The following is a 23,188-nucleotide window of genomic DNA, read 5'->3' on the forward strand; positions in this document are numbered from 1 at the left end:
ATGAACATCAGACCACCTTGAATGGTGGGGAAAGGAAGGCTCAGAACAGCCATACTGAGGGGACAGCCAGAGAAGCTAAAGCCACAGGCCAAGCCCTAGAGATGGGGGCTAAGAGTTCTAGTTGCTCCTTTCTTCTTCATTAAAATTGCCTGAGATTATATATATATATATATACATATATATATATATATATATATATATATAGGTTTGACTAGAAAATATAATCATGTATTTATTTACAGACTTGGTTCTACTTTACTTTCTATTTTTTGAGACAGAATCTCATTCTGTCACCCAGGCTGGAGTGCAGTGGTACGATCTCAGCCCACTGCAACCTCTGCATCCCTGGTTCAAGTGATTTTCATGTCTCAGTCACCAGAGTAGCTGGGATTATAGGCATGCGCCACCAAACCTAGCTAATTTTTTTGTATTTTTAGTAGAGATTAGGTTTTACCATGTTGGTCCCCTTCCCCTCCTGGCATCAAGTGATCCATCTGCCTCAGCCTCTCAAAGTGCTAGGATTACAGGCGTGAGCCACTGCGCCCAGCCAAATTTTTTCTATTATATAAAAGATGTTTTTTCACCAGAGGCAATGGCAACAAAAGCCAAAATTGACAAATGGGATCTAATTAAACTACAGAGCTTCTGCACAGCAAAAGAAACTATCATCAGAGTAAAGAGGCAACCTACAGAATGGGAGAAAACTTTGCAATCCATCCATCTGACAAAGGGCTAATATCCAGAATCTACAAAGAACTTAAACAAATTTACATGAAAAAAAACCCATCAAAAAGTGGGTGAAGGATATGAACAGACACTTCTCAAAAGAAGACATTTATGCAGCCAACAAACATATGAAAGAAAGCTCATCATCACTGGCCACTAGAGAATTGCAAGTCAAAACCACAATGAGATACTATCTCACATCAGTTAGAATGGTGATCAGTAAAAAGTCAGAAAACAACAGATGCTGGAGAGGATGTGGAGAAATAGGAAAGCTTTTACACTGTTGGTAGGAGTATAAATTAGTTCAACCATTGTGGAAGACAGTGTGGCAATTCCTCAAGGATCTAGAACTAGAAATACCATTTGACCCAGCAATCCCATTACTGGGTATATACCCAAAGGATTATAAATCATTCTACTATAAAGACACGTGCACACGTATGTTTATTGTGGCACTATTCACAATAGCAAAGACTTGGAACCAACCCAAATGTCCATCAATGATAGACTGGATAAAGAAAATGTGGCACATATACACCATGATACTATGCAGCCATAAAAAAGGATGAGTTCATGTCCTTTGTAGGGACATGGATGAAGCTGGAAACTATCCTTCTCAGCAAACTAACACAAGAACAGAAAACCAAACACCACATGTTCTCACTCTAAGTGGGAGTTGAACAATGAGAACACATGGATACAGGGAGGTGAACGTCACACACCCTGTGGGGGGTGGGGGGCTAAGGGAGGAAGAGCATTAGGAAAAATACCTAATGTAGGCAACGGGTTGATGGGGTGCAGTTAACCACATGGCACATGTATACCTATGTAACAAAACTGCACATTCTGCACATGTACCCCAGAATTTAAAGTATAATTTAAAATAATAAAACAAAAAACAAACAAAAAGATGTTTTTTATACCAGAGCCAACTTAATCCAGCTTAAAATGTGTCCACGGTACATAAATCATCCTCCAGGTAACACCTAACAATCAAATAAAAATATATTTCCAGGGTGGCTGCTCAAAAGCTATGTGAGGCATGTCCTCTGAATCTTTATGTTCACTTGAGGAATGAATCCACTGAGGTATGTGGTTTCAACTTTCACCTTATCTTAAAGGACAATGATTTGCTCTGGAAGAATCATGAAAGCATAGCAAGGAAAAAAGAGAACATTTCCTGAGGTCTTTTTCAGGTACTTGCTCTAGAACCAAATTTGGCTGCTGCTCTACACACTCCACTGAAATGAACTGTTCAATGAGCACAGGAGATGCCACCGCAGAGCAGGCTGTGCCCCTGCAAGTCTGAAGGACAGTCAGTCACACTGCTAGGGGGAGAGCTGAAGCCAGAAAGCTGGAGGGTGAAAGTGGGACAAAGTCCCATTTGGAATTTCATCTTGTGACCCAAGAATGGTCCCTTTTGTCCTGCGCTGAGAACAAAGGCGGGAGCCACATCAGATGGCAGAACCTCTTCCCTACCTCCCTTTTCTCCTTCCTCATGAGTTCAGAAGTGAGCCCAGCACTGAATTTCTGGAAAGAGGGGAGGGGATATCGAATCAGGAAACAGGAGAGAAAACAGGAAAGAAAACAAAACATGTCTACAAAAATTTTAAACCTACAATTAAAACTGTTAATGCTGGTTACCCTGGGCCTTGCATTAAAGTGGAGTGTGGGGTGGAACCTGGAAAGAGCCATGTCTGAAAAAGCAGGATATTTCTTCAATAAAGGAGCCACAGCAACACTTCTGTGGTTGAAACCTAATTTCTCAATGAAATACTCACTATAAGTAACCATTCTGGATTAAAACAAAATAGTGTAGAAAGAGAACCTAGAGCTAGAAAAAAGGCATGTGAACCCATGCTGGGGAAGCTGAGCAGAAGGTAAACAGTAGAAGAGAGGAAAGAGATCAAGAAATGAATATCATATTCTGATGCTACAAACTCTTCATTCAGCTTGTCTTCCATCCCCAGGAGAACGTCAACTTAGCCATAAAAGTGATCCCAGCACTTTGGGAGGCCTGTAACCCCAGCACTTTGGGAGGCCGAGGCGGGTGGATCACCTGAGATTGGGAATTTGAGACCAGCCTGGCCACCATAGTGAAACCCTGTCTACTAAAAACACAAAAATCAGCTGGGCATGGTGACGTGTACCTGTAATCCCAGCTACTTGGGAGGCTGAGGCGGAGAATTGCTTGAACCTGGGAGGCAGAGGTTGCAGTGAGCCGAGATCGTGCCACTGCACTCCAGCCTGGGTGACAGAGCAAGACTTTGTCTCAAAACAACAACAAAAAAGGAATAGAAAAGAAATGACAAAAGAATTAGCACATTGAAAAGCGTCTAGCATGTGGTAGGTGCTCAGTGGTTGAATTACTACTGAGTCAATAAATGAATGAAGAGAAATGATAATAGGAGATAGAGTGCAATTTTATGAATGAAATCCTTTATGGGAACATATATTTATCACAAGTTCCTGAGAGTTGAACTTGAACTACTTCTTCCTTGATGAAATAAACCTCAAATTAATTGCTGTGCACCCTCCAAATCTTTGTTTCTCTGTCTTGTGATTTTGTTTTCATTACCAAGAAAAGAAAAATTCATGGAAGATGCCGAAAAAATACTCCTGATTGGTTGATTTTGCTGTTAAGTGTAAAAGTTTAAAAGTCAAAGCGAATTTCAAGCTTCCTAAGTCCTCGTCTCCTCCATGCTCTTGTCTAAGGAATGGTTTGGCTCTAAGCCTCTCTCTTTAATGGAACACAAACCCCAGATGACACCAATGCATTCTCACAATAATACTTAGAAGCGGTAGGTTGATCCAACTTGAGGAATTAGCTGAATTATAGGGTAAATCAGGATATTTGGGGAATATACACCTATGACACCATTCACCTGGAGGACCCTTAAACATGTTGAATCTCCTACTTGTGTATCACCTATTTGTGTTGCACAGTTTGCAAATCACATCTTCCACAACAGAATGAGTTAAGAAGAATCTCTCCAGAGAGAAAGCACATCTTACTCTCACTTACCAAACAACAAGCCTTATAACAGACAGACATCATAGCATGGTGGCTAAGAGAAAGAACTCTGGAACAAACTGCCTATTCAGGTCCCAGCTTCACCACCATTAACTGTGTGGCCTTGAACAAGTTAATATGGGCATCACATGCAATATGGAGTTAACAGCACTGACATCATTGACACAGACAATTATTATCTCATTAAATACGATAATTCATGAATATGGCACATAGCACATGCTCTACAAATGTTAGCTATCATAAGAATGAGTTTGATTTCCTAGTAACTACTTACTGACAAAATCCAACCTTCATTTTTCTGACTGGTTGGTACCCTTATAATTTCATCAATTAAAAGAAAGTAACCAAGGGCCAAGGGTCAGTGATGCAGCAATAAAAAAAAAAAAAAGGCCAGCAACTCTTGGGATTCTTCTAGCTGGAACAGTATTTAGGGAGAGGAACAGTCTTTTGTAATCACTCTGCTCAACAGTCAGTGCAGGTCCACCCACCGGGGTCCCTAAAGAGTCACTGTAAGCTCACTCCATTCTTCTAGAGAATGCTCATTGACTTGGCAAACAGTAGTATGTTCAGAATTGCTATGTTCCATAAAAAGAGTTTAATATCTTCAGATCAGCTCCAGAAATTATTTGTAAGTCATTTGTGTAGAACAAAAATGACATTGATAAGGTTTGGCTGTATCCTCACCTAAATCTCATCCTGAATTGTAGTTTCCATAATCCCCATGGGTCATGGGAGGGACCAGGCGGAGATAATTGAATCATGGGGGTGGTTCCCCTATCCTGTTCTCGTGATAATGAGTTAGTTCTCACGAGATCTGATGGTTTTATAAGGGGCTTCTCTCTTTGCTGGGCACTTATTCTTCTTCCTGCCACCATGTGAAGAAGGACCTGTTTGCCACCATGATTGTAAGTTTCCTGAGGCCTCTCCAGCCCTGTGGAACTGTGAGTTGATTAAACCTCTTTCCTTTATAAATTAACCAGTCTTGGGTATGTCTTTATTAGCAGCATGAGAACAGACCAATATAATATTACAAAAAATATAGGTTTTTGGAATCAGAAGACCCACATTCAAGATTCTGCTTTCCCACTTACTAACTCTGTTACTTCAGGCAAGTTGCTGACCCTAAGCTCTGAGATGGAAACAATAGTAACACCTGGCCTACACACTGATGGCAGGAGCCATAGGACTCCTGGATAAAACAGACAAAAAGGTCTCATCAAATTTTTTAGTGGAAAAAGTGGGAAACCATAAAGCCACAAACAATTTTAGCTATCATTATTATCATGTGGCTATTAACTTCCCAAATTCCCATAGTGCAGAGTGAGAAAATAAAAAATAAATTAACAAAATCTATAAAGACTTCCCTCTTGCTCCTAGCTACATCCCTTAGATTTAGCCCTGCCCCTATATAAGCAAAATAACTGCATGTAACTGGTTTCACCTGTGTGTGTACACTGACTGCTAGGGACACAGCAAGGAGTCCAGAAAGGGGGAACAGAAAGGGCCATTTAGGGAATGGCCACCAAACAAAAAGGCAGATCTCTGGTAGACTAGGAGTCTCTGAACTCCCTGGTTGGTTTGGGCTTAAAATACTTTCCATAAAAACACAAAAAATGCCACACAATTTCAGACCTATGGTATTTTTAGCCCATATTCTATTTCTGATTCTGATGTCAAAAGACACTGGAAGGATGTTCTGATAACTATCCTCAAGGTTGAAGTATCCCTATATCAAGTTAACCTCCCTCTAGAAGTCTATTGTAGAATCAAGAAACATTTCCAGAACCTCTCATATTTCCAGCTGACAGGGTGAGACATCCCACTGGCAATTGCCCAACTGCATTCTTCTCTGGTTTGGATAATTAAGTAGATACCAAGCAGGAAGTTGGGCATGTTAGAATTAAGATGGTCAGTCAGACTTGGTCCAGAGGTCCCAGTGGGTGAGGTCTACTAATTCAATGCATATCTTTTTTCTTTTCGTTTTTTTTTTTTTTTTTTTTTTTACCTTCTCTTTGGCCCTGAGTTGGTCAAACATCTCCTGAATCTCGTGTTTCCAGTCATCCTGCAGGCAGTGGAAGGAGTCCTTGGGCATTTCAAAGAAACCAGACTCCTCTATGGTGGTTAGCTGGTCCAGGATATTCGTGAAAGATGGTCGTGAGTGGGGATCAGGATTCCAGCAGTCTGAATAGAACATGTGAATACTCAGACAGCATGAATGGTCAGAGGCAAACATATAAGACTTAGGCTATTACATGGCCTTACTTCCCAGAAAACTACCTCTTACTTCTTCCAGAAACAGAGATTAGAATTTAGGTAACCTCAAATAAGGCTCAGGAAGTGAAGCAAACTGCCCACCATTACAACCATAATGAGTGAAAACGGAAATGAAATGCAGCAGTTCTGTACTCATTCCATTCTGGCTGTTAATTAAGGGTAAGAAAAGTGAGCCCAAAGAGTTTTCTTATGCAAAGCACCACCACAACACAATTTACCATGTTACTACCTGATTCAAGAATAGACAAATGGGGAATGATGCCCTGGGCTTCAGTTTCCCATAAATAAATGAATTAGCCTTCCCCCACCCACAATAGGATGATGAGGAGGTGAGGATGAAAAGCATTCTAGTGGGAGTCAGAGAAAGTGAATTCTATCTAATCCCAGCTCAGCCACTCCCTAATGGGGCAGCCACCTATCTACTCAACTTCGCTTAGCTTTAGATTCCTTAGTTACAAAATTATGGGGTTTGACTAGATGACTTTTAGAGTTCTTTCTCCAAAGATGTTCTTCACATCTCTTGAGGTATTCAGAGGTCCCGACATAAAAGTTACTGTACTTTCTGATTTTGCATTACATAATAATATGCTAAATACTGGATAGCAGGCTTTTGTTACTAATTTCACTTCTACAGTCCCTGGAGATGTGACCTCCTTGCAGCAGGATGTGGACGTCATCTTGAAGAAGCCTTTCCAGTCGCCCATAGGATTCCTCCTTAGGTGACTGAAACTTTATCTCCTCTTTCAGTAACTGATCTCATAGAATTGGCCAAACTCTACCCAGTGCTTATAAGAGGCAAAGTGTCTCCAGTTTGGTTCAGGCCAGGGTTTACTTACCTTCCATGAGTTTGGCAAAAGGCTCTGGGCATGTAGAAGGAATAGGAAGGGCGAGTTTGTTCATGGCCACTCCATAAGCGACCGCTAAGCCATCAATGCCTCGAAAGGGCACTTCACCAGTCAGCAACTCCCAAAGTAGCACCCCGTAGCTAAGGAGAGGAAGAAGACAGAAGCCATGTAAAAAACTTCAGGTACAACTTCACTGCAATAGCTCATGAGTCTTTTCTGAGCATCCCACATTCTCCCCAACACATAGTGAGACTAATGAAACAGAAATACTAATGTGATATAAAAGGGAAACCATAAAGCCTACTAGCTAAAAGCAAAATCTCCGCAGTCAAGTATACTTGCTTGGTTTTCAAGTTTTCTTCCATAATTCCTTAGCTATATGACCTTGGGCAAGGCACTACACCTCTTTAAGCCTCTAATTCCTCATCTGTAAAGCACAAATAACACTATCAGTCTGGCAAGGCTATTGTTGAATTAAATGAGCTACTATAGTGTTTAAATAAGTGCCCAATGGCCATAGCTCTTTCGTTATCATTATTGTTTTGTTTTGTTTTTAAGATGGAGTTTCGCTCTGTCGCTGAGGCTGGAGTGCAGTGGTGCAATCTCGGCTCACTGCAACCTCCATTTCCTGGGTTCAAGAGATTCTCCTGCCTCCACCTCCTGAGTAGCTGGGATTATAGGCGTGTGCCACCATGCCTGGCTAATTTTTGTATTTTTTGTAGAGACAGGGTTTTACCACATTGGCCAGGCTGGTCTCTGAAACTCCTGACCTCCTGTGATCCTCCCGCCTCAGCCTCTCAAAGTGCTGAGATTATAGGCATGAGCCACCTCATCTGGCCTGTTATCATTATTATTAAAGAAATAAACTGGGAGAAGAGGCAGCCTCCCAAGTATAATTTTTTTTCTGTTTTAAGAAAACTTCAGCTTTTGTCACAGATACATTTTTTTCCCCAAAGTGCTAGGATTAACAGATTTTTTTTTTAGCTTTACAAAAAAGCAGAGTGCTAACCACTCAAAGCAGATTTTGTTCCTATAAAAGATTTCTTTAAATGCCCACTAGGTTGAATAGATTTCTGTCCCTAGATCAGTGTGAGTGGGTTCTTAACGGAGATCTTTGTCTAATTCAAAGAGAAAAGTTTCACAAGGGTAGACCACATCGGTAGAACAGAGCAGCGCATCAGCTGCGAGAACTTCAGTGTGCCCTCCCTATCTTTCAAGTCCACATAAAGAACTTCTTTTCTCATGTCCGATGAGTCAGTGAATGTGGAGTACAAAGATTAATAGAAGAATTATTCTGTGAATTCACGATCAGAACCAGACACAATCACACAGCACTCAGTCCTTCCAGGAATAAGTCAGGACGAGAAACCACAAGGCTATGAATAGTTAGAAGAATGGCTCTCCTTATGTTTTCAACACCAAACTCAACAATAAGTCTTGCAACCAGTAACAAAGGTCATATTCATTTAAACAATAATAATAGGACAGGCGTGGTGGCTCACGTCTGTAATCTCAGACTGTCAATTCAGCCTTTGGGAGGCCAAAGCAGGCAGATCACTTGAGGTCAGGAGTTCAAGACCAGCCTGGCCAACATGGCGGAACTCCATCTCCACTAAAAATACAAAAGTTAGCCAGGTGTGGTGGTGGTGCACGCCTGTAATCCCAGCTACTTGGGAGGCTAAGGTAGGATGGTCACTTGAATCTAGGAGGCGAACGTTGCAGTAAGCCAAGATCACACCACTGCACTCTAGCCTGGGTGACAGAGTGAGACTCTGTTTCAAAATAATCAATAATAATAATAATAATAAATCCAGTAGCTATTTATCACGAAACTTTATATGTGAAGACCACGAAGACACTTTACAAACATCACTGTGAATCTCTACAATTCTGATAGGTATTATCAACATTTTGCACATAAGGAAAGCAAGTTTTAGACATGTTTAGGAGCGTTTTACCAAGGGCATACACAGAGTAAGTACATCATGGTGGGCCCAGACCAATTGTCAATTTCTTCCCCCTAGAATACCTTCTACCATTTCTCTGCTTGGTAAACTCTAATCATCTTTCAAGATCCAACTCAAATGTCCCACCATTTATTCATTCATCAGATGATGGCTTTACCCCAGTGAGGACTTCAAATACTATCATTTTCTTTATGCATCTTACCAGGAAAAACCAAAACGCCTGGTAGCCAGTTGGTCTTGACTTGTCTAGACAGGAGATGGATTTTAGTTTGGAGGCTTATGGGAATAGCGTTGGACACTTTACAATGCCTTCCCGACATCCCCAGATGTTACTTAGTCTGTTTGGGCTGCCATACATTGTAGTTGTTTGTCTGCTAGCCTATGGGCTCCTAAAGACCAGGGAAAATTGTTTTTAATCTTTGCATTCTCAGGACCTAGCCCAAGCTCTGGTACACAGGAAGCACTCATAGATGTGTGAGTGAGTGGGTGTGTGGGTATGGGAGTGAGCGCATGGTCAGACAGTCCTGCAGGCTGCCCTGGGTCCTCTAGAGGAAAACCCAAACATCATTAAGAATTGTACTATTACACTTCCTGACAAACCTTTCATGTGACTTATCCAGGTAGTGGTCATGCTGGGGAGCTTCTACCAGGTGACCTCCAGGAACTCTCAGCACTGCCAACCAGATTCCTAGGTCAAAGCCACTGTTATCCTCCATTGCTTGCTCTTGGAATTAATGCCCACTTCCATCCTGGAGAATAAAAACCAAAGGTCCCACAGAACCCCTTTCTCCCAACCAGGCAAAGACAGTGGTATCTGGGCCCTAACTACCTGGAAAGATCACAGAGTGTTTCATGTTCTGTTTGTGTCCCTGCATCCCTTCTGTGACAGTTTTCACACTGAGCTCTAAGTGTCCTGTGAAGGTGTCTCAGACCTTCTGGAAGCAAGTGGGGGGGGGGATGAAGTGGTGGGGGGGAGTTAATGGGACTGGGACTGGCCCCGTTAGCTCCAGCCAGGGCAGCTCTGGGCTTGTTTCTTTGTTTGTCTGCATTCTATCCCACTTCAGAGGTTCTACAGCTAAAAGGAATGTTAGAACTACTGCCCAAATAGGCAGAATGCTACCAGAGAAAGATTTAGACAGACTCAGGTCAAATGCCTGTTTTATCACTTAACAGCTATGTGCCATTAGAAGCAAGGTCGCCTCTCCAAACCTAATTTCCTCATCCCTATAACAAAGACAGCAATACCGACCCTACAGAAGAGTTACAAGGAATCACTAACGATAGCAACTAACCCTCATCCAGAAATTACGATCTATGGCTAGTAGACCTGTGGTTTCTCCAAAAGGGCCTGAAATGAGAATGTGTCTGAGGAGGCTTATGTAGAGCTACAATGTTGGTGAGAGCTTTGCTGAGGGACACTGACATTCAGAGAAGAAGCCTTTCTGGGGCTGACTACACTAGTTTTCCTCTGCCAATGTCCCTCTTTATTTTTACAATGGAAGGTGGGTGATATAAATAAAGACTTGGTATTCTGTTGGCAGGAAAAAAGACTGGAGAAATTCAAGAGAAATACAAGTTTACATGGATCTGAGCTCCAGGGAGAGGTGGGCAGTAGAAGTGGATGCGATTTACCTCAGGTTTAGCCAACTTAGTTGCCCTCCCAAGGTTAAAAGGTCAAGAAGTCCTTTGAAGACCATTTGCAAGCAGCCTTGAAGAACTCATTCAGCTAAGTCACTGCTTCCGAGTGCCTCCCTGCAACACAGACTCACCAGCTCCCACAGTGCTGCCAGTAATTTCCTAAAAGTCCTCACTGCCTAACTAAACCCTCAGAAAATTTACTCTTAGTCAATAATTAATCACCTCCCGAGGCTTGGTAATCCCTTCAACCATTTCCTAGGATCAGAGGTGGAGGATGTTTGATGTTTTTTCAAAGTGAGGAAAAGTGGACAGCCACCTTTCTTGACAAAAGGCACAGCAACTCCATGCCTGTGCTGGGCCAGAGCTCTATTTTGTAGTAACCTGCATCATCTCGCCACTGTCAGGTCAGGGTCCATGCTCTGAAAGGAAATGACCAGTCTCCCTTGAATGAGGTGGGCTGGGGAATGTCTTGCACTTGGTAATTATCTGTGATTCCACATTCTAGGAACCATACTGACTATTAAATAATCTTTGACAAAGATAATTGTACTAACATATGTGAAAGCACTTTGTAAATTGAAAGTAGCATATAACTCTTCTTCTTAACTGAACCCTCATTCAAAACGATGATATATTAACATATATGTAATATATACATTGATAAACTTATTGACATAACATATTTATTAATGTGATTATATGTTCATGCTATATTACATTCAAAAAGCAACTTACAAAACAGAAAGATCCCACTAGGGATAGGCCCAAGAGCACGTGAATAGGAGTAAACACACCCAAACATCAATACACATTATCTCTATAAGTGGGTTCACGGTGATTTTCTTTTCCTGTCTTTTCTTATTTATCCATATTTTCAAAGTTTTTCTATAGAAAATGTTTTACTATTGTAATTTTGAGACAGAGTCTCGCTCTGTCGCCCAGGCTGGAGTGCAGTGGCGCTTTCTCGGCTCACTGCAAGCTCCACCTTCCGGTTCACGCCATTCTCCTGCCTCAGCCTCCTGAGTAGCTGGGACTACAGGCGCCCGCCACCACGCCCGGCTAATTTTCTGTACTTTTAGTAGAGACCGGGTTTCACCACATTAGCCAGGATGGTCTCGATCTCCTGACCTCGTGATCCGCCCGCCTCAGCCTCCCAAAGTGCTGGGATTACAGGCATGACCCACCATGCCTGGCCACTACTGTAATTTTTAAAATTTAAAATGATTAAGAAAATGCCTCCACCTCATCCCACATCCAACAGGCAAGAAGGCCTTGTGGGACGACGCCCTCTGACTGTAACCACTGCTCTACCCACACAGCGCAAAGAAAGGCAACAATTTCAGCAATAGCTTTCTTGAGGCAGTTCCCAATCCAAGCAGACTGGGGAACTTACACAGTTAAGGATCCAGCCCTTTATCATCTCACCCTCCATCACAACATTTGCAGGAGAACTTTAGAAGCACACTCAAAGAGCAGAAAGACAAACCAGTTGGCCCTGGGCACCTGGAATAGCAGAGGCACAGAGGCCCCCAGCTTTGGATGAGTTCCAGGAGGAGCGAGGTGTGGGGCACTCAGACTCAGGCAGTACCTGGCACAGGGCAAGCATTCCACAAACACTTCTTGAATGAGTCAGTGAGTTACAAGTCAGTTTGGGAAACAGCTTTGTACTAAGTTCCTAGGTATGCCCTGGCCTTCTCTGGGACACCCTGCTGGGCCCTAGGCACAGTGGGCTGATCATTCCGAAGAGGCTGCCTTAAGTGCAGGAACAAGACTGTACAGATGGTGGCATAACTATAAGCACAGATTGTCACTACACACATATCTAGTTATAATCATAGCTTTATGTCTGCCACCTGGGTGAACTTAGGCATGTGACTTCAATTGTCTGAGTCCAGTTACCTCATCTATAAAACGGAAATAATGATCCCTACTTTGGGGGATTCTTGTGAAGACTATAAAAGATGTATAACATTTACCACAGAGCCTAGCCCTTAAGCATTTGTAGGTGGTAACAACTGTCACCAGTATACAAGCATTGCTGTATGTATAGCAGTGGACACACATTTTCCTCTGCTAAAGGTGAGAGATCATTTGGAGCTACTTAGATGGGTAGGCTTGAGGAAGGAGGAATGAAAGGCCCATTTAATGGGTTATAAATTGTGCCTTGAAGGAAATCCTGCAGCATAGAAGCTAAGACAGCTGAAATGGAGCAGGGTGAATTATGTTTTCAAACCACAATCATCAACCAAACTGGGTCAGGAGGTCTAAGTCCTGGGAACAAGTCTAGACTAGAGCAACTAGAGACCTGCTGGCAGACCATGTGACAATATCCAAGACACACCATCCAAAGTACTTCTGATTTGAGGTTTACCTCCAAGCAATTTCCTCTAGAGATTAGAATAATTTCATCAGATTCCTCTCACCAGAGGCTCTTCCTTCAAGCCTGCTTTTAGGATCATGGTTATAGGACAAGACCTAGAGGTTAGTCTTAGAACAAGAATACTTAGGGTAAAAGTTGAAAGGTCCTGCCCTTGTTCTTTCGGTGGAGAAAAAAGTTCTGCGATAGCCTTGTCCTTCCCTGTCTACCATTTCTGTCATCCTGAGAAGACTCTACATGAGGCATTTGTGCTTTCCCTTCCCACTGGGAAGGTGCTTGGATACATGACACAACTCTGTCCAAATCATCACCAGCAGAAACCTCTGGAGTGTGCGACAATAAAACCTGAGCAATTTCAGGGTTAGGCTGGGAAAAGAAACATAGTGGGAATATTGGAGGTAGAAAACAATCATGCTACTGAGAAGTCACGGTTTTCCACTAAAAAAGGCAAGAGAAAGTTGAGTGTGAAAAGCGGCTGCTTGTCCCCTCAAATCCACCCTTCCTGTCTTCCATAGTGGGGCACACAGTTGTCTAGCTAGAACATATATTTTTCTGCCTCCCTTGGAGCCAGGTGTGCCAACATAACCAAGTGCAGGCAATGGGATGTGCAGAGATGTGTACAACTTCTGGATGGTCTCCAAATTAAAGATAAACTGTGCTTGCCATGAGTAAGTTCTCCTTCCTCTTTTATGAAAACTGTAATACACATGTAACAGTCACCCAATTTAACCATTCGGTCAAGGTCAATGCACTGAGGGAATCTAAAAGAACCTAGGTTCCTAAAAGATCTCATGGGGCACAGTTGCCCTGCTAGTGTGGGCTATCTAGACTAGTTTTTGAAAGAGAATATGCTTCTATCCTATTTAAGCCTCCATATCTGCAGGCCTCTTTGTAACAGCAGCTTAGCTTAATTAATGTATTAATTTATCTCATTAGCATACGGTCAAGCAATGAAAGTGTTAAACTGAAACATGAAATTGCTGATTTTATATATCAAAAATAGTTGAATATCAGCATACAACTCAACTTAATGAGATCAGGTCAGATATTTTAAGGAAAGTTAAACTCATTTCTTCTCATTAGCTACTTCACCCTGTAATTAATGCACGGTAAAATAAGGTTCAACACACAGATACTACAAAACATCACTGAAAGAAGTTAAAGGAGGTCTAAATAAATGGAAAGATATCCCATGATCATGAATTGGATGACTTATTAAGATGTCAATAGGGCCAGGCACAGTAGCTCACCCCTCTAATCCCAGTACTTTGGGAGACCAAGGCAGGTGAACAGCTTGAGCTCAGGAGTTCAAGACTAGCCTGGGCAACATGGCGAAACCCTGTCTCTACAAATAAAAATAAAAATAAAAGGGGGAAGCATGCCTGTAGCTCCAGCTACTTAGGAAGCTGAGGCAGGAGGATCACCTGAGCCCAAGAGGTCAAGGCTATGGTGAGCCATGATTACACCACTGCGCTCCAGCTCAAGCAATAGAGACCCTGTCTCGGGGGCGGAGGGGGGAAGATGTCAATAGTCCACAAAGCTACAGATTTGATGCAATTCGTATCAAAATCCCAGCTATCTATTTTATAGAAATTAACAAAATTATCCTAAGATTCATTAAATGCAAAGGACTCAGAATGGCCAAAACAATCTTCAAAAAGAAGAACAAAGTTGGAATCACATTTCCTAATTTCAAAACTGACCACAAAGTCATACTAATTAAGAAAGGGTGGTATTGGCATAAGGACAGACATAGATTAATGGAGTAGAACCGAGAATCTAGAAATAAACCTTTATATTTCTGGTAAATTGATAAAAGTGAACAGACAAATAATTTGATGGGAAAAAAATAGTCTTTCCAATAAATGGGGCCTGGATAACTGAATAGCCACATGAAAAATAATAAAGTTGGACCCCTACCTCACACCACATACAAAAATTAAGTCAAAATGGATCAGAGACATAAAAGTAAGAGCTAAGATTATAAAACTCTTAGAAAAAAATACAGGTGTGTAAGTCTTCATGACTTTGAACTAGGCAATGTTTTTTAGCTATGACATCAAAAGCACAATCCACAGATGACAAAATAAACTAGACATTATCAAAATTAAAAACACTGTTGCAAAGAACAGCCTTAAGAAAGTGGAAAAACAATCTACAGAATGTAAAAAAATTTGCTAATCATATATCTGACAACAGAATAGAAAGGACTCTTTTAGCTCAACAATAAAAAAACAAATACTCTAATTTTTTAATTGGCAAAGGATTTGAACAGATATTTCTTCAGGTTCAGAGATATAATTGGCCAATAAGTACATGAAAAGATACTCAACATCACAAGTCATTTAGTGAAATGCAAATCAAAATTATGATAAAATACTATTTCATATCCACAAGGATGGACATAACTTTTTTTAAAAAAAAGACAATAACAAGTATTGAAAAGATGTGGTGAAATTGTAACATTATTCATACATTGCTAAAGGGAATATAACAAAATGGTATAGCTATGATGAAAAAGTTTGGTGGTTCCTCAAAAAGTTAAACATAGAACTGCTATATGATTCAGCAATTTCACTCCTAGGAATAGACCCAAGAAAACTGACGTTTATACAAAAAACTTATGTTTAGACAAAAGCTTGTGTTGTACACAAGTGTCCATAGCAGCATTATTCATAACAGCCAAAAAGCAAAAACAACCCAAATGCCCATCAACTGATGAATGGATAAACAAATGTGGTCTATCCATACAATGGAATATTATTACACCTTAAAAAGGAATGAAATTCTGATATAAGTTACAACACGGATGAATATATATATATTTTTTTGAGATGGAGTTTCGCTCTTGTTTCCCAGGCTGGAGTGCAGTGGCATGATCCCAGCTCACTGCAACTCCTGCCCCCCGGGGTTCAAGACGGCCTCAGCCTCCTGAGTAGCTGGGATTACAGGCACACGCCCCACACGTGGCTAATTTTGTATTACAACATGGATGAACACTGAAAACATTATGCTAAATGAAAGAAGCCTAGTCACAAAAGACCACATATGGTATGATTCCATTTATGTGAAATATCCAGAATAGGCAAATTCATAAAGACAGAAAGTAAATTAGTGTTTGCTAGGGAGTAGAAGGAGGAAGGATTAGGGAAGGACTGATAATAGATATGGGGCTTCTTTTTTGGGTGGTAAAAATGTTCTGGAAATTGGCCGGGCATGGAACTTGCTTGCCTATAATCCCAGCACCTTAAGAGGCCAAGACAGATGGACTGCTTGAGATCAGGAGTTAAAGACCAGCCTGGTCAACATGGCGAAATCTCATCTCTACTAAAAATATAAAAATTAGCTGGATGTGGTGGTGCACGCCTATAATCCCAGCTACCTGGGAGGCTGAGGCAGGAGAATCGCTTGAACCCAGAAGGCAGAGGTGGCAGTGGGCCAAGATCATGCCACTGTACTCCAGCCTGGGCAACAGAGTGAGACTCCATCTAAAAAAAAAAAAAAAAAGTTCTGGAAATAGATAGTGGTTGTAATGGGTTGAATGGTGGCCCTGAAAAGGTATGTCCATGTCCTAATACCCAGAATCCTGATTTGAATCATTATCTCCACTAGAGTCTCTGGAGGGTGTGGCCCTGCCCACATCGCTTTCAGGCTTCTGGCCTCCAGAACTACAAAAGCATGCACTTCTGTTGCTTTAAGCCACTAGGAATAGTAATTTGCTACAGCAGCCCCAGGAAACTAATAACAATGGTGACCCATAAACACCTTTTAAATATACTAAAAACCATTGACTTACATGCTTATTTACTTCTTGAGACAGGGTCTCACTCTCTCACCCAGGCTGAAGTGCAGTGGTGCAATTACGGCTCACTGCAGCCTCAACCTCTCAGCCTTAAGTAATCCTTCCATCTCAGCCTCCCACGTAGCTGGGACTAGAGGTGCATGCCACCACACCTGGATAATTTTTCAATTTTTTGTAGAGATAGGGGTCTCACTATGCTGCTCCGGCTGGTCCCAAACTCCCGGGCCCAAGATATCTTTCCACCTTAGCCTCCCAAAGTCCTGGGATTACAGGTATTAGCCACTATCCAGCCAACTTCTATACTCTAAAGTGTACAAAGGGTTAGCTTTATGGTATGTGAATAATAGCTCAATAAAACTATTATTTAAAATATACATGTGCGCGCGCGCACACACACACACACACACACACACACACACACACACAGAAGCTCACTTTATAATACATCAGGATAATAACTCCATGGACTGATAAATAATGATAAACTACTGTCCTTTCTTTTGTATACCAAGGCGATGCTACTGTCCCACAGCCATGATGACTGAGTAGTTGCTCATCCTTCCTCAGCTGGGAAAATTTTTAGATCTATTTCCTTGCAACCTTTTGGGCTCACATTAACTAGGAGGATGGCTGGTCATTTCTAGTCTGTGGCTCTGCAGTTCTGGGTACATACTTGGGACCCATTTTTTTTTTTTCCGATTTCTGGATTAATGTCAACAGATAGAGCCTTGACTAAAAGATTAACTAGATAACTGGAAAAGATAATTTTTAGGCCATCAAGAAAAAAGAGACTGCACAAAGAATATTCATTGGCTTAGGAGCTTAGCGTGAAGACATTGGGTTAATCTTCTCCCAAGTTCAGCAATAACAGCCATGAAAGCCTAGCACTGTTGCTAAGCAAGCCAGGCTGATCCTCGCGAAGCTCTCCAGGAGGGACTGAGTGTCCTTCCCATCTTACAGGACAGAGATGGGAGTACATGTTGCCCCTGGAATCTACTGGCCTTTCCTAGGGAGCAATCACCAGCAAAAAGTGGCCTGCGTATAGCACTTGAGGGATTTTTTTGGTAGATGAAAGCATTAGAAACTGTCCCCTGGCAACATGTGAATTGGCATAGATGACTGTGTGGGGAGGTCACTTAGACCTATTTTGGGTGCCTGGGATCCTATGTAACCTCAATTCTCCAAGTCTTGAAATGTGTATGCCACCAAGATGGACCTGGGAAATGCTGTCCCTGGCCCTCTGGACCTTACCTCCACACGTCACTGCCTTTGGAAAACATGGAGGCCCGGATGACTTCGGGTGCCATCCAAGCATACGTCCCTGCTGCACTCATCTTGGTGGTTCGGTGCCATTCCCGAGCCAGGCCAAAATCAGTGATCTTCAGAATCTTGTTGCTCAGGTCTCCATTCTCCACCTTCTGGAGGATCAATACTGGGCAAGGAAATGAATACAGAAGAAACCAGAGTCTGCATTAATCACAGGAAAATCACAGAACAGAACTCTTCTGCCATCCTCCTGGCCTCTCCTGTGGGCTCCAGCGTTTAGCTGCCATAGATTGATGGTCAGAGCCATCATTTCTTAAACACCTATAGTGCATTCATTTTTGTACTACCCATTTTATAGTCACTATCTCTAATCCTCACAACAACTTACAAGGTAGGTACTATTGCCATCTCAGTTTTACTGATGAAGAAACTAAGATACACACATCACAATTAAATAAATTCCTGGCTGGGCACGGTGGCTCGCGCATGTAATCCCAGCATTTGGGGAGGCCAAGACGGGTGGATCACCTGAGATTAGGAGTTCGACACCTGCCTGGCCAACATGGTGAAACCTCGTCTCTAATAAAAATACAACAAATTAGCCGGGCATGGTGGTGCACGCCAGTGACTCTCAATAATCATGTCCTCAAATACTGGTATCTACCAAGCACCCATTGCTACTAATCATTAAAGCACCAAAGCTTGTGAAAGCCTTATTTTATTTTTTGTAGACCTTTTTTTTTGAGCTGAAATCCACATAACATAAAATTAACCATTTCAAAGTGAACAATTTAGTGATATTGAGTACATTCACAATGTTGTACCACTACTACCTCTGTCTAGTTCCAAAACATTTTCGCCACTCCAAAAGGAAACCCTGTACCCATTAAGCAATTATTCCCCATTCTCCCTCCTCCCAAACCCAAGGAACCACCAATCTCCTTTGTCTTTATGGATTTACCTGTTCTGAACACTTCATGTAAATGCAATCATACAATATGTGACACACCTGCTTATTTCACTGAACATGTTTTCAAGTCCATCCACATTATAACTTATATCAGCACTTCATTCCTCTTTATGGATGAATAATATTCCACTGTATGTACATACTACAGTTTCTCCTTTTATCCACTGATAGACACATGGGTTGTTTCCACTTTCTGGCTGCTGTGACTAGTGTGTATGAACATGTGTATACATATATTTGTATACTTGTCATTTGGGGCGTATATACCTAGGAGCATACTTGCTGGATCACATGGTAATTCATGTTTGTCTTTTTAAGGAACCACCAAATTGTTCTGCACAGCAGCTGGACCATTTTACGTTTCCACAAGCAGACTATGGGGGCTCCAAGTATTCTCCACATCCTCACGAATACTTGTTATTTTCCTTATTATTGGTATTCTTATTGCCAACCCAGTGCATGTGATATGGTAACTCACTGTGGTTTGGGTTTGCATTTCCCTGATGACTAATGATATTGAACATCTACCTTCTCATGAGCTTGTTGTCCATTTGCATATCTTCTTTGGAGAAATGTCCATTCAATCCTTTGTCCATTTTTAAAGTGGGTGGTTTGTCTTTTTATTATTGAGTTATAAGAGCTCTTCATATATTCTGATACTAGACCCTTATCAGATACATGACTTGCAAATATTTCTCCCATTCTATTGGCTGTCTTCTCACTTACTTGATACTTTTGATACACCAAAGTTTTTAATTTAGATGAAGTCCACTTTATTTTTTTATTTATTGCACATACTTTTGGTATAATATCTAAGAACCATTAACAAATTCAAGATCATGAAGATTTAATTCTATGTTTTCTTCCAAAAGTTTTATGGTTTCAGCTCTTACATTTAGGTCATTGATCCATTTTTAATTTCTGCATATAATATCAGATAGGGGCCCAACTTCACTCTTTTGCATGTGGCTATGCAGTTGTCCCAGCCCCATTTGTTTAAAGAGAAAAGCTTTAAAACAAAAACAGAGTGGACAGCGGTTATCTCCCAACATACTTTCCTGAGTGGAAGCGAAAGGTTATATTCACAGCAGTTTACATATTTGTACCACTGCAGTAAGCCCACTGTAAACTTCTACCACTGACAAACAGCTGTGGCAATAACAAATTCTCATGCTTTCACATCTTGAAAAATGTAAGAATGTTTTATCAAATTTTGGTGAAGTCCATGAGAGTGCATTGTGTAAACCTCACCTCTCCTGTCAGGCAATGGCAAAAACAGTCATGCACCACATAATGACGTTTCAGTCAGTGACAGACCAAATACATGACAGTGGTACCACAAGGTAAGAACAGGGCTAAAAACTTCCTATCGCCTAGTGATGATGGCAGCTGTCATAATGTCATAGCACCACATATTCTCATGTGTCTGTGGTGATGCTGCTGTAAACAAACCTACTGTGCGGCCAGTCGTATAATAGCACAGCATATACAATTATGTACCATACATAATACTTGATAATGCTAATAAGCGACTATGTTACTGATTTATGTATCTAGTTTTTTTTGTTTTTTTTTTTTGGACCCAAGGTCTCACTCTGTCACTCAGGCTGGTGTGCAGTGGTGCAATCATAGCTCACTGCAGCCTCGATCTCCTGGACTCCAGTGATTCTCCCACCTCGGCCTCCTGAGTAGCTGTGACTATAGGTATGTGCCACCACGCCCAGTTCATTATTTTAGTTTTTGTAGAGAAGGGGGTCTCACTTCATTGTCCAGGCTGGTCTCAAGCTCCTCGGCTCAAGCGATCCTCCCACCTCGGCCTCCCAAAGTGTTGGGATTACTGGTGGGAGCCATTGTGCCTGGCCAGCACACTATACTTTTTACCATTAGTTTAGAGTGCACTCCTTCTACTTATGTAAAAAAAAAAAAAAAAAGTTAACTGTCAAACGGCATCAGGCAGGTTCTTCAGGAAGCATTCCAGAAGAAGGCATTGTTATTATAGGAGATAACAGCTCCAGGTGTGTTTTGCCCCTTCCAGTGGAACAAGATGTAGAGGTGGAAGATTGTGATATTGATGATCTTGACCCTGTGTAGACCAAAGCTAAAGTGTGTGTTTGTGTCTTAATTTTTAACAAAAAAGTTTAAAATGTAAAAACAACAACAAAAAACGTATGTTTAAAAAAAAAATGTAGGCCAAGCATGGTGGCTTACGCCTGTAATCCCAGCACTTTTGGAGGGCAAGGTGGGAGGATTGTTTGAGCCCAGGAGCTGGAGAGCAGCCTGGAAAACATAGTGAAACCTTGTCTCTACAAAGAAATTGAAAAATTAGCCAGGTGTGGTGGTGCATGCCTGTAGCCCCAGTTACTCAGGAGGCTGAGGTAGGAGGATCACTTGAGCCTGGGAAGTCAAAGCTGCAGAGAGCCATGATCATACCGCTGTACTTCAGTTTGAGCGGCAGAGTGAGACCTCTCTCACTCTCAAAAAAAAAAAAAAGTAAATAGAAAAAAGCTCATAGAATAAGGATAAAAGAAAGGAAATGTTTTTGTACAGCTGTACAGTGTGTTTATGTTAAGCTCTATTGTTAAAAAAGAGTTACGAAGTAAACAATTTTTGTTTATAAAGTTAAAAAGTTACAGTAAGCTAAGATTAATTTATTATTGAAGAAAGAAAAATTTTCAGCTGGGCACGGTGGCGCAGGCCTGCAATCCCAGCACTTTGGGAGGCCAAGGCAGGAGGATCACTTGAGGTCAACAGTTCAAGACCAGCCTGGCCAACACAGCAAAAACCCATCTCTACTAAAAATACAAAAAATTAGCTGGGTGTGGTGGTGCGTGCTTGTACTCCCAGCTACTCAGGAGGTTGAGGAAGAAGAACTGCTTGAACCTGGGAGGCAGAGGTTGCAGTGAGCCATGATTGCACCACTGCACGCGAGCCTGGGTGACAGAGTGAGACTCCGTCTAAAAAAAAGTTTTATATATAAATTTAGTGTAGCCTAAGTGTACAGTGTTTAATATAAAGTCTATGGTGGTGTACAGTAATATCCTAGGTCTTCACATTCACTCACCATTCACTCACTTAGAGCAACTTCCAGTCCTATAAGCTCCATTCATGGTGAGTGTTCTCTAAAGATGTACCATTTTTTATTTTTATATCACATTTTTACTGTACCTTTTCTATTTATAGATACATTTAGATACACAAATTCTTACCACTGCATTACAATTGTCTACAATATTCAGTACAGTAACATGTACAGGTTTGTAGCCTGGAAACAATAGACTACACCAGGGGTGTCCAATCTTTTGGCTTGCCTGGGCCACATTGGAAGAAATGTCTTGGGCCACACATAAAATACACTAACAACAGCTGATAAGCTGAAGAAAAAAAAAAAAAAGGAAAAAGTTGTCCTGAGCCACAGCAGGACAGGTTTGGGCTACACCATATAGCCCAGGTGTGTAGTATAAGTACACTCTGATGTCTACACAATGATGAAATTGCCTAATGATGCATTTCTCAGAATGTATCCCTGCCATTAAGTGATGTGTGACCGTACTGAGAAGAACTAACGAGTCTAGGCGTAAGTCAATGGGGGCCTGGCCAGGCAGTGGAACAGAAAGGAAAGATACATTGGAACTAAAGACCTAGTGATTAACCAGATGTAGGGGCTTGATGGAGAAGGAAGACATCTCCAGCCTTTCAGGTTTGGGAGACAAGCAGAAGAATGGTGGTGCCCCTGATTGGGAAGTTCAGAGAAAAAGCCCATTTGAAGAAGCCAAGTTTAGTTTTGGAAATAATGGGTCTAGATTTACAGTAACAAGAGTCAGTATGGAACAGGAAAAGAGGAGATAATTTAACTCCTAGGCTTGACACTCTTAATGTGACCCTGGACAAATCTCTTACACTTTGTACCTCAATTCCTGCTTCTACAAAATGGGGATAAAGATTAAAGGTGATACAGTAATAAAGCAACTAGCAGAGTACCTGGCACTTGGAACACTATAGTTATTATTATAATTAGGTATTCTGTACATAAATGGAAACCATAGGCTTCAGTGCTCAAGGGACTGATATGGAAGGCCTGGCAGTCCCTGACACACAATAACCATGCAATACGTTTTTGCTGTAGAGATAAATGGAATGCTTGATTAATAATGACAGCCACTCATTATGGGTCACTTACTATGTAGCAGCACGATGCTGTTTATGTCCATCGCCTTTGTTAATCCTTAAATCAACCCTCAGAAGTAGGCTTAATTATTTTCCCCATTTTTTGCACTTCAAACCAGAAA

General features: G+C 41.5%; 1 protein-coding gene across 5 annotated transcripts in view; it reads right to left on the reverse strand.

Annotated features, from left to right (window-relative positions):
- The window catches only part of MAP3K9 (mitogen-activated protein kinase kinase kinase 9), an 85,999-nt gene that overhangs the window by 17,463 nt on the left and 45,348 nt on the right, over positions 1-23,188 (reverse strand). For all 5 annotated transcript variants that reach the window (XM_077941331.1, XM_028851637.2, XM_077941330.1 and 2 more), the window contains exons 3-5: positions 17,918-18,098; positions 6,874-7,022; positions 5,769-5,944 (exon numbers count right to left, since the gene is read on the reverse strand). In XM_077941331.1, coding sequence (XP_077797457.1) covers positions 5,769-5,944; positions 6,874-7,022; positions 17,918-18,098 — 506 coding nt within the window. The remainder of the gene's footprint in view (positions 1-5,768; positions 5,945-6,873; positions 7,023-17,917; positions 18,099-23,188) is intronic.

The sequence above is a fragment of the Macaca mulatta genome, chromosome 7 (assembly GCF_049350105.2).
Source record: "Macaca mulatta isolate MMU2019108-1 chromosome 7, T2T-MMU8v2.0, whole genome shotgun sequence".
NCBI classification, from domain to species: Eukaryota; Metazoa; Chordata; class Mammalia; order Primates; family Cercopithecidae; genus Macaca; species Macaca mulatta.